An 11,883-nucleotide genomic window follows, 5' to 3' on the forward strand; every position below is an offset into this window, starting at 1 on the left:
TCATCAGGTAGAAAGGAACCACTCATGATACCACCGAACCATAGACCTCACACCCACCATGATCACTGGCCCAGGGGTATACCCGACTTCCAAGGCATCCAGAGCCATGGCCCTAGATGCGCGTGCGTGAAAAGTCAAGTCCCCATACTGAAGTTCTCTATTGGCGATCGTAAATTCCCTCGTGACTCAGAGGATCTTTTCGAAATGAGATCAAATAATACTATCTAGGGGTATTTGGGGAACACGCGTCGCGAATAGCTTCATGCGTAAGTCCAGTCTCATGGGATACTGGAGTAAAGTCTGATTCTTCAATGACGCAAATTTCATGTCATACAAGATAAGGGGTGAAGACTGGGTAGCCACGAGCGCCCCTTCCCCGATCCATGTAACCCTGCCACATTACATCTGAGATCCATATCCATCAATAAATAAACAGGAATGAGGATTATTCATGAGTATCATGCATTTGGAAGGCACATCTTGGTTAACATGACAGAGACCTGAGAGAAGACCTTTCACAAAAGACCCACCAAGAGAGAAACGCCTTGTATATGGAAAATTTTCTATCCAGGGATTTTACGGAAGAAAAATGCAAAGCCGAGAAAAAGGGATCGGCTCCAGTGCTGCGTGGTAGATGCACGAGCCTCAATCCAGGCCGGATCCTTTGCCAGGTTGACTGTTCTGCTCACCAGATTCCAAGCTTCTGGCGTCAGCTTCATCATCACTCCGACTTATCGGAGAGGACTGGATTTTCGGAGGCTTCCTCACTGACACCAGCGAAACGTCTCTTGGCGTCAATGGCCTGCTTGGCTTTAGATTTTTCCTCCTGGACACAGGAATAATCGGCCACATGCACACCAGCTGTCTGACACAATGACGTGCATTCGGTTTCAATCACTTTGACAAGGTTTGATGTGAAGCCGTAAAAGGCCGGGTTATAAGCGTTGCGAGCCCAGTAAATAAGCTCTGATGCAACACGACCCAGATTAGGAATCGGATGAGGGATGATATTATTGTCGCGCCGCGAAGCGCCGTCTTCCTCATCTTCAGATGATGATAAGATGCCCGATGCCTCGGACACTGGGGACGGTGGCGCCGACGTATCTGACGAAGCCAGGTAGTCGGTCTCAGACGCCAAGATATGAAGAAGATGATATACCGCAGCAAATTCCAGGAGAGTAAGCTCGACAGGATCAAGCGGCAAGCGATTAAACCAATGGATCGCCTTTTGTACAGTGAACGCTTCTGGTAGGGAGGTATCGCCAGTTGCTCGAGCCTTGAAGATCGCTGCGATCATCGCGCATCGAACAGCTGTTGAGATCTCCTCGCGCACGGATATAGGTAAAGAAGAGTCGAGGAAATTAGACGCTTGGTTTTGTTTGTTTTTGCCTTTGTCCTTCGGGAGTGCGGCAAGAACGCTTCCGATGTTGGCCACGCGGTCCCGTTCAAAAAAGACGGCCTTCATGACCAGAGCGCGCGTATGGGCTGCAGATGGCTGGGGCGCTACATCAAGAGCGAGCTTGATCTTGGATTTGAAAACATCGCGGCTCTTCTTCGCGTCGGGCCCACCGGAGCTCGCTTCGAAGTACCTGAGAAGCGCCCTTTGAAGCAAGTGACTTGACCACCACGCAGCAAGAGCATCTAGTGAGGATTGAATCGCGGGGTCCTCCTCGACGACATCCAGCAGCGCTTCATCATCGTCGGTTCCTTCTTGTGTTGGACGATTCCAAGTCAGATTTGCTGCTCTCTGGATGATGGTATCAATCATGACAACGTCACAATCAATCTTCAGTAAGGTGGCCAAATGGCTCGGCAGCGCATCCGGATGATTCTTGGGTAATGCGGCGTTCATCTTGCGCGCGAGATCCCATTGATACCTTGCCAGACTGCGGGCAACATCATTCGATACGTTGAATGTCCACGAACCAGGCTCACCGACCCGCCACATCAGAATGCGGCAGTGGAGAGCTTTCAGCATCATCCTCATCGGGCTTCGAGGGAGTGTTCCTGCTGCAAATATCGTAAGGACCAGACGGCTTTTGCTGATTTCTGCATCGCCGCCGGCCAATTGCGCATCGATTGCAATGTCCCAAGTTTTCACGCGCCCTTTCTCATCTTCTTCGGTGACTCCAGTGGCCAGAGAATACAGTTTCCATCCTAGTAGACACCGCAAAACGTATTCAAAACATCGAGACGTAACAACGTACCATTCGTGGAAGAACCTATGGCGTGGTACACCGACTCGTTGAATGCTGGTAAGCCAGGCTTGTCGTCTGAAGTTGCATGACGAAAGTGTAACATCAGAAGCAACTTTGGAGGCGGAGTATTGCCGCCTCGGATCCGAATTGAACAGGTAGACGAAGACAATGAAAGCGCTACCAACGACAAGGATTGCAAGCAGTAGAAAGTGGGAAATTGCGCGCGCGTGCCAGGACGACCAGAAGTATTGAAACGCTGCGCTTGAGTAAACCTGTGACGGCAGCTGAACTCTATTCAGCAGGTTCAAAGGTACCGCCAGCAGCCCCTTTGCCGTTGATTCTGTTTTCTTTTCTGTGCCTAGGCCTTCGAGTACCATGAGCCCGGCGAGGGCGCCCAACATGTACTTATTGGGAAGGTGCGAACGCATATGTCCTCCGCCAGATTGAGACGAGTGACTGTCGGTCTTCTTATATTGGATGTACGATTGCGAGTAGGAGCTCTCATTTGAACCGGCAGCCCTCATACGTTTCCAAGCATCCGGAACTTTGATCAATCCTTCGGGAGGGTGTGAAGAAGTCGGGGAGTGATCACTCGAAACGTCCTCCGCGTGCGAGAACACACTTGGGGATGAGCTCGCCCCTGACTCGGTAGATACGGTGCAGTCGCTGGGTGATGACACCGACGCGGCAGAGGTAACAATTTGATCAGCGGCCTTATCCAACTGACGTAATCGAATCTTCAACGCGGTATTCTCTTCCTCCAATCTCTTGTTACGAATCTCGAGATGGCGGATGTACTCTGTCGCTTTCGAAAGGATAGACGCTTTGTTGAGTTTGCTGGCTGAGGTGACACCGTCGTCGTCATCATCACCGGAGTTGCCGTTTGCCTGCTTGTAGGAGGCCCGTAGACTGGGCACACTGTCTCTTAGCTCAGCAATCTTCTCGTTCAGATTGGCTCTGTATCTCTTCTCGATGACATTATGCGCTCGTTTCTTTGATGGCGCCTGTTTAGCTTTGAACATGCTTGTCATCGCAGATCCATCGTCATCGCTTCCAGTCTTGCGTTTGCGGCTGGCACCCGTCGACGAGGGGGGAGAGTTGGAGTGGACTGACAAGGCCCCCGCACCAAGATGATCTGGCTGAGGGGATACATTATTATTCAGATTTCCGCCCGGGAAAGATCCAAGCGAAGGCCTTTTGAAATCTAGAGATATATCAGGTGAGAACTCTTTGTGCATGGCGTCAGGTGCCTCCTGTCCGGAAGAGGCACTTGGCGATATAAAAGCAAGGTCAAATGGGGAGCTAGGCGAAGCATTTGCAGATTCTGGAAATGCTTGCTCGTCATCCCATCTCATCCACTGCGTCCAGTCCTGACTGGCATCGTCCGTACTTGTTTGGTCAACTGACATGGAATTTCCTTGAGATATTCTCCTCGTAGACTCGAGAGGCGAGAACAACTGGAAATCCCCACCAATGCCGGGGGTGGACATAGTGTTTCACTGCCGGTCTTGGACCATCAGATGAAATGAGTATAGTCTTGTACTATATTGAAGACAAGATTGTTAACAATGATAGCTATAGATGAATATCTTGATAAGACTGCGTACCTGTCAACACCTAAGACGGAGGGGGTCAAAAAGCCGGCTAACTGCGGGTTTAAGTTCAAACGATGATTGATTGATGATCGCCCCAAGTCGAACACGCTAATCAGGATACTAAAACTCAATTGTGGAGTCAAACCTGAATGTTGGCGCAGGCTGCAAAGATATGGCTAATTGCAATGATAAAAGCCATACATTTCATACAGGAACAGGTGCAGGGTGTGAAGGCAAGAAGCTGGCTGAACACTCGCCTGAGATGATCAAGTCATGTGAGATAGACCTGACTCAACACTGTAAGGGGCCGAGGCTAGCGTTAGATGAGGATCTTATCGTCGCGTTGGGCTGTTGGTTGAGAGGAAGCGTGATCGTCGAGACTTCCAGCCTTCCACATGCAACCCCACAGTACTGGTGGTATCAAATTTCAAGTTCCTCCCTTCTGCATGAGTACTGCAAAGCAAGCCACCTGAGCAACTCAACGGTAACGAAGGCGAATCTGCTGCGCTGAGTAGTAAGCAGTTGTATCGACATCAATCTTTCCTTGAGCTGCACTGCAAGGAAACGAATGGCTGCCTGTGCCTGAGCATTGGGGCAACATGGGAATCTCGGCCGTGGCTCGGCGGAGCATCGTATGATCGCGGGAAGAAGCGATTCCGGCAAACCGAGAGGCGTGTTTCTGTATTATAGCGCGTAAACAATATGCGGCTGCGTTTGTTTTGTTTGACACCTCAATTACTGTATGTCCCTGTAATGTTACCTGCTTTCTTGTTTGGGGATCTTGACCAATCGCTGTCGAAGCCGTTTCGTCTTCTTACATCATCGCAATCACTGCTATAAATAACCAGGTCAATTGAACTATCTTCGGAGTACCTGTATCTGACTCCATTGGAACGGTATCAACCTGGAGATAATGTGCAGAGTCAAACTATTGACGCCGTCAGGATATCGCACATATGTACAGGGCGTGCTTGAGCCACAGACAAAGGACGGCAGGGCCTATCACCAGCTCGATGTCCATCAAACAATCACAGGCACTTCAAGGCTTCTTATATTTGGGATACTCTGCGACCCAAGCCTTGATTTGCGCCACTTCTTCATCAATCACCTTCTGAACACCGGCATTCGCCTTTCCGTAGGCCATCCATTGATCTGAGCAATGCATCCCATCCGGAATCACATGTACTGGCACTTGTTCTGTGGGATGAAGAGGTCCTCCAGGTCTGAATTTCGACGAAACTGAGGCGTCCCTCCAGGGGTCGAACTGACTGCAGAAATGTTAGCTTGATCAAGCCTTACGGTTAGAAGACGAACCCATTTGTCCAGATCAGACGTGTAGTGTTGGTCAAGTCCCAGCCCTTGGTCCACTTATTCACGTCTTCAGCGGTCTTGCCTTTGGCGCTACCGAATGTATAGCCGTTGACTTCTGGGAAGTACCCGGAGCATTGTCGTTGCCAGTACTCCGCCGAGACGGTCCTGGAGACAATGGTGAACTCATGCTTGGGTGCACCACTACAATCACGGGGATTAGCAGGTTACCCGCTTCCATGGGATTGGTACCATACTCTTGCCAGTAGAAGAGAGGTTCATTGCATAAAAACCAGGTCCACTGCTTATTGATGGTATTGTTGACGGCCGTGTCGGTGTATATGGGGCTGTCAAGGTCATATGTGTCGTAGCAGTCAACTGCGTATTTGTCGGTCCAATATTTATATTTGGCGCAGGCTATTCTGGTCAGTTTCTGAGGGGCCTCGAATACGTATCCAGGGGACTTACACCCAGGCAAGTACGTTGAATTGAACCACGACGCATAGCCTTGCAGTGCTTTCTCCAGACCGACGCCTTCCGGTCCAGGAACGGACTTTGCCCCCGGCGTCACATTCTAATACCGCGTGAGACGACCATTCGCACAGTCGGAGCCTCGAGTCGGAAATGGACCTCACCTCTACTGCATCGCAAAATTTATAGAAACGGGAGTACCCCGAGACGAAATTCATATCCTGCCAAAGCCATGGTCCGTTCGTAATTGCTCTGAGACTCATTAGCACCAAGGCATGATTCACCTTTCAAAGAAGGCGAACATAACATACGCTGCAAAATCGTCGAAATGCTTGAGGGCTCCCATCCCGAACATCTCTTTGATTTCCTGCTGACGCTCCATATCCCCTGACGCATAGACGTGGTCAATATACTCCACCACGCGATTGACATCCTTGCTGCAGTTCTTAGGCATGCCCTCGACAACGGGGACGAAGTATTGCCACTACACATGTTAAAATGTGCTTTGTTCAAGAACGTCTTGCTATCACGTACGAAGTCATAGATGGCCTGCACAGGCGCACTCGATGCATGGTATGCCCAGAAGGTCCCTGGAGCAATTGATGCCGTCCACGCGGCTAGGGCACCGCTGTAGGATCCCCCAGACATCACCCATGGCTTCCATGGAACATCAGTCAGCATGCGGATTGCGTGGTGGTCCATTTTGACAACTCTACTCACCGCATTATCAGCGTTGCTGCTGTGGTCCTTGTCGAACGGAAGGTTCACGGTCTTTGCAAAGTGAACAAGGTCCGCAATCGACTGCTCCAGATTCAGGTATTGGAGCGTTTCAGCCGTCAAATTGGGGTACGGTGATGAAGCTCCCCAGTAGCGATCTGGGGACTTGATGAGCACTTTGCCAGAGCTTGCAATCGATTGACGATCAAAAGAACTCACGCTCAAGCAGAATAACTGCACCCCCGATCTCTTCAGCAAAGCGTCCAACAATTGTCGCATTGGTCAAGAATCCGTCGTAGTCCGCAGCGTCCGATTCACCCGGTGTAAACAAAACCACCTTTTCCCACAGTCAGCAACGCACCTCAAGCACTAGCCACCAACCGAACACCGAACGGGAAATACGCACAGGAGAGCCAGGACCAGCCCAATATTCCGGATTATACCAGTATCTCTGGGAAAATGTCCCCAGACCAGGGTTATTATGATCAATATACTGCTCGAATGTCGCGTTTCCAGAGCGCAAGGCAACTTTCGCTTTCAGCGCAGGAATCAAAGGCGCCCTAGGCATGAGGGCAGAGGCCAACTCAAGAAGACAAGACGCAGCAAGCGTCAGCGAAGCAGCAACAGTCCGCATCCTGGCGATCAACCTTCCTAATCTGTACCCTCAAAACTACAATCACAGAAAGGAATCAAAAACAAAAAAGAAAGGACAAGCCATTCTTATACCCAGTCGCTGTGCCGCCCTCGGCTCGATACTGCTCTAATCCCCTAGTGAGTACAAGGTGAGGGGAAGCAAGCAAAGCATGCAGCTGCTGCAGACATCGAGGCGAGACACAGAAGTGTTAATTAATTGCATCTCGGCTAGTGCATGCAACCATTCTACATTGCAGGATTTGCTCTTGGCAATTAGCGCTGCTGACATGTAATGTAACGACAAGCACTCCCCTTGCAGGGTTAGTGTTGATCCAATCGGTCAATTTACAAGACTTGGCAAGCATTGCGCTGGTGATCGCAGTGCGGACTGATTCCGTTACAGTCCAATGTCTCGAAGAGTTCCATAAGATCTTGTCTCTTCAGATATCTAGGCCCTTGGGTACGTTGGGACCTTGATGAGGTCTAAGGTACTCCAGAGGACAGCGCTGGAAAACTTCAGTACGGTCATATTTCATCAACCACCAATTTTCCACCCAAGAGTAGCATCATTGAAAAGCCGTGTTTCTAAAAGGTTTTCATATAGCAGTAAACCTTGACGAGTCCCTTCAAATCCTTCAGGATCTGAGACATTATGAAGAGATTTCTTAGCAGTATCTAAATTGAGACCTTGCTGCACTGTTCTAAGACCTTCCTGACCTGCATGTCCGAGGCTGAGCTGATTTCCTGACACGTGTCGAGTCTGATTGATTGCTGCGTCGACAGAGTATTTACTGGTTCGATTTGTTGCAGACTGCCGTTCATTCAGCAAGAATTCAGGTCACTGCTCAGGAAGGGAGATTGAATCATGCGGAAACAAACAAGAGGAATGGCATACAAGCAGCAGGCTACGGATACAGCATGCCGCCCCACAGCGATCAACAAAACAAATAAGGTACCCCGGCGGAGGTCCGTGGTTGCGTGATAACGATAAGGGGATGTAACCCTTTGAGTAATCGAGTTCGACAAACTTCTGGTTCGGCACGCAGACACAACTAGTTGCATTTATTACCCAAGTCATTACTTAAGAGTACAGAGTCTAGACTTCGTGATTCACATATACACCATTGCAAACGAGTACAAATTCGCAAACGCGACTCGGCGACATCTGCTGTCTACCAGCCGCTCTCCAATCCCCAGGCCTTAACGAGGAATGAAGTCTTCCTGTTCAGATCGCTGCCAGAGACGGTCAGGGTATCCAGCGGATGGGTTGGGTAGAAGCTCATCGTTCCGGTTTGGATGCCCTCAGCGAGGGAGACCTCGAGCAGCGAGCGGTCAATGACACCGGAGAAGGTGAATTTGTCGTGGTCGAAGGACTTGACGGTTGTGTTGAAGACGGGCCAGTAGCCGGTGCTGTTGGCCTGGGTGAAGAGATGCGTGCCCGCACGGTTGATCCAGAAGAAGCCGTTGTCCAATCTGAGACCGCCATCGACGTACTCGCCCGAGGTTGAAGACGTGAAGTTGAAGTACACCTGGCCCGTGGCGCCAGAGGACGGGATCCCGTTGATCTTGACATCAAAGGAGACGGCGTTGGACTTGACGTTTTTGAAGTCGAAGGTCACATCACCGTTCCGCGAGCGCTTGCCCTTGAGTTGCTTTCCGCGGACGGAGTCCATGTCGTCGAATGGTTCGTTGGTGACGACCCAGGAGTCGTCGACCTTGGTCAGGGTGTGCACTTTGGGCAGCGACATGGAGCCTCTCCAGCCTTCGAGCGGGCCGGTGGGCACCTGCTGGGTGTAGTTCCAGTTGCTGGCCCAGCCGATGGAGAGCGGCGGCTCGTCGTCGGGGATGCCCGAGTACCACTGCGAGGCGTAGTTGTCCTTGGCGAAGTCAAAGAGGGTCTCGCGGGAGGTTTCTGAAGTGAAGTGGGTTCCATTGAACGTTCCAACGACATAGTAGGTTCCCGAACCGCCGAGTGGCGCTCCAGGGTTGACGGAGATGAACAGCACCCACTTGGTGGGGTCCTCCGAGTCGGCGCCGTCGTCGACTGAGAACTTGACGAGGTTGGGGCATTCAAACTGCGTTCCTGGCAAACCAGACTGGGTGAAGTTGGAGGCATGCGTCCATTCCTTAAGGTTGGGCGAGGTGTAGAACCCAATGACGCGATCGTCCGCATAAGCAACGGTCATGACCCATTTCTGCGTCTCGGGATGCCATGCAACCTGTGGGTCACGGAACTGGCTGGAGCCAATATTGAGGACCGGGTTGTTCTCATACTTGGTGAAAGTGTACCCGCCGTCACGGGAGTAGGCGATGTCCTGCGTCTGCAGCGTCGCAGTGGCCAGCGTGTAGATGGCCACTACACCGTCGTCCTGGTCAGGGAAGAATCCCGAGGTGTTGTTGCTGTCTACCACAGCCGAGCCGGAAAAGATCCACTCGTCCGGCTTACTAGGGGAGATGGCAATGGGGTGGTGGGTCCAGTGGTACAAGTCCTTGCTGGTGGCGTGGCCCCAGTGCTGGTTACCTGCAACAATCTGGGAAGGATTGTCTGCGCCGCATTAGCACAGGTCTGCATCTATAGGGATCGATTGAGCTTACATTGGTAGTACAGGTGATAAACCTCTCTCTTGTGATCGTAGAAGAGTCCGTTGGGGTCGTTCATGAACTGAGAAGGAGGGGAGAAGTGAACCTGAGGCCGCAGAGGCCCAGAATAGTTGGCTGTTTGCGCCGCTGCCACTGCAGCGGACAAGAGAATGAGAGGGACACGCATTTTGCTTGTCTGATTGAAAGATTGATGCCTCACATTCCTCACTGAAGCAGGAGGACGAGGGGGTATTTATATCCCACCGTCAACAGCAGTAGGGCTCTGAACTCCAGATTGTTAGTAAAAGCCGCAAAGACCCCAGACGGGGTACTCCAGTCCACATGGCCAACGTGCTAGGCAGGATCAAATTAGATGCAATCGAGAAACATACCGAAGCTAGAATGGGTCCCCGGGATACGGCTCGGAGAATTGCACAGAAGCTTCCCCAATTCTTCGGCTTGTGCCGACCAGTAGCCCGATTTACTGTCCGACTCTCCAGAGATAGCTAGATACGTTGCAGCCGAGTTGGATACTGGTTGCACCAGTCTATCAGTGTCGCAAATTTAAGCCGATTCCACAGAGTCTAGTACTTGAATTGAAGAGGATACTGCAGACCTTGCAGTAAGTCTCATACCAAAAATATCTTGCCGTCAACCCCGGCCCGGGAGTGACGTCGTTGAGGTTAGCATTCAGCTTGGCGAGATGAAATATCAGAATTCGGGATCTCGTCGGTGAAACCTCGTAGCCACATGCACTGACTCTGCATTTGACAATCCCGCTTGTCGTGTTCGGGAAGTCAAAAAAGATTCTTTCATCTAAGCTTGATCTCTGACCCCCGCAGTCCCGGCCTGATTTCGGATTTCGGAGGCGTGTCGGAGAAATTTCCCCACAGTCAGCGAATAACTCTTTGGGGACTGACGCTATTGACATTCTAGAGAGGTACTAAGCGCGGTAGTTTCTTGGTCCCTCGATGGGATTTGCTCATCTACCGGCAATTCACGAAAAACAAGTCAAGGTGGTGACCCCGGCCGGAGTATCGTCGTAGTAAAATCGCAACTATATACTTCTCTCAATCTCCGCAACCTCCGCCATCACCTCCCGCACCATCTGCTTCACCCCTTCACTCGGCTCCTCATACGGCGTCCGAGGCCTGAGCTTCTCCTCTGCCCCCTCAATCCCCGCCAGCGACGCACTAAACACCGCCGTGGCATACTTGGTCGCTGCAATCCCACTCTTACACGGACTCTCCGCCAGGGCTGCCTTGCGCTGCAACGCCATTGCCTCATCCACCTTTCCAGCCCTGTACAGCTCATACACCTGCGCCGCAGTACGCGGAAACACATTCGCAAATGCTGCAATGCACCCCGCCGACCCAACACTCAGCCCCGCAAGCAGGAAATCCGACTGCCCCCCATAAACCGCAAACTCGTCCTGCGAGAACGTCGCCGCCAGCCGCGTGATCTTCCCCACAGACGCACAGGTGAGCTTGACACCCACCACATTCGACACTCCGTCGGCACGCGCCGCCGCCGACTCGCGCACGATGGCAGTCATCGTCTCGGAATCAATATCAACCCCGTTGCACACGCCAGGGAAATTGTAGATGATAACAGGCAGCGGAGCCCGCGCCGCTACATCCGCGAAAAACCGCTTCACGACGCTCATCGTCGTCGCCTTGCCGAAGTAGGCGGGCGGGAGCACGAGGAGGTAGTTCGCGCCCGCAGCCGCCGCGTCGGCTGCTAGCTCCAGCGTCTGCTTGGTGGAGTGGGCGCCAACGCCGGCCATGAGGGGGTAATCTGGGCCGACGGCCTCGCGGGCGGCGGCGATGAGCTGGGCGCGCTCTTCGCGGGTGAGTAGGAAAGCCTCGGAGTTTGTGCCGAGGATGACGAGGCCCGCGAGGCCGGTTTTCGAGAGGTAAGCGTAGTATTCCTTTTGGGAGTCAAGGTCGAGGGTGTCGGTTGTGTGGTTGAAGAAGGTTACGGCGGGACACCAGACGCCTGGTTTGGGGACATGGGGCTGGGGTGAGACTGCGGGGGGTTGTGAGGAGCCCATGGTGGAGTAGTGTTGTAATTGCTGAGGCATAGGTAGGGCGGTTCAAGTTTGAGAATGAAGTTCATAGGCACAGAAGAGTGGTAGAGCAGGGGTTTTATACTTGGTATAGCTACAGACGTGAATGATTTACCGAAAAGAGCGGGGAAATCGGGAAAAGAATCCGTGTCGGATGGCAACCCGAGTACCTCTCTAGGAAACAACAGAACAGATCAATAAGCATGTTATGATTCCAGGTTATCCTATCAGGGAATAACGGAAGGATAAGGAGATCATCCAATGCGCTCTTAAGGCATTAATTGGCAGCTGGCCTGATATTATCATAACATGG

The 11,883-nt window shown here is 51.9% G+C and overlaps 4 protein-coding genes across 4 annotated transcripts; all 4 read right to left on the reverse strand.

Moving 5' to 3' along the window:
• Window positions 1-721: 721 nt before the first annotated feature.
• Window positions 722-3,688, reverse strand: ALT_4723 (basic helix-loop-helix domain-containing protein; the record flags this gene model as incomplete). Its single annotated transcript, XM_033556842.1, has 1 exon — window positions 722-3,688. One exon carries the CDS (start codon window positions 3,686-3,688, stop codon window positions 722-724), a length of 2,967 nt encoding a protein of 988 aa, XP_033412733.1.
• Window positions 3,689-4,832: 1,144 nt separating this feature from the next.
• On the reverse strand, window positions 4,833-6,923 carry ALT_4724 (putative serine peptidase; the record flags this gene model as incomplete). The annotated part of the gene is made up of 10 exons (XM_033556843.1): window positions 4,833-5,061; window positions 5,108-5,305; window positions 5,359-5,518; window positions 5,570-5,675; window positions 5,737-5,824; window positions 5,884-6,056; window positions 6,107-6,229; window positions 6,293-6,447; window positions 6,509-6,626; window positions 6,696-6,923. 10 exons carry the CDS (start codon window positions 6,921-6,923, stop codon window positions 4,833-4,835), a joined length of 1,578 nt encoding a protein of 525 aa, XP_033412734.1.
• Window positions 6,924-8,094: 1,171 nt separating this feature from the next.
• Window positions 8,095-9,689, reverse strand: ALT_4725 (glycoside hydrolase family 32 protein; the record flags this gene model as incomplete). Its single annotated transcript, XM_033556844.2, has 2 exons — window positions 8,095-9,467; window positions 9,518-9,689. The coding sequence occupies 2 exons, from the start codon at window positions 9,687-9,689 to the stop codon at window positions 8,095-8,097; spliced, it is 1,545 nt and encodes a 514-aa protein (XP_033412735.2).
• An 870-nt stretch (window positions 9,690-10,559) lies between these two features.
• Window positions 10,560-11,555, reverse strand: ALT_4726 (dihydrodipicolinate synthase family protein; the record flags this gene model as incomplete). Its single annotated transcript, XM_033556845.2, has 1 exon — window positions 10,560-11,555. The coding sequence occupies one exon, from the start codon at window positions 11,553-11,555 to the stop codon at window positions 10,560-10,562; it is 996 nt and encodes a 331-aa protein (XP_033412736.1).
• Window positions 11,556-11,883: the final 328 nt, after the last annotated feature.

This window comes from Aspergillus lentulus (assembly GCF_001445615.1).
Source record: "Aspergillus lentulus DNA, contig: Alt08, strain: IFM 54703, whole genome shotgun sequence".
Classification (NCBI taxonomy): domain Eukaryota; kingdom Fungi; phylum Ascomycota; class Eurotiomycetes; order Eurotiales; family Aspergillaceae; genus Aspergillus; species Aspergillus lentulus.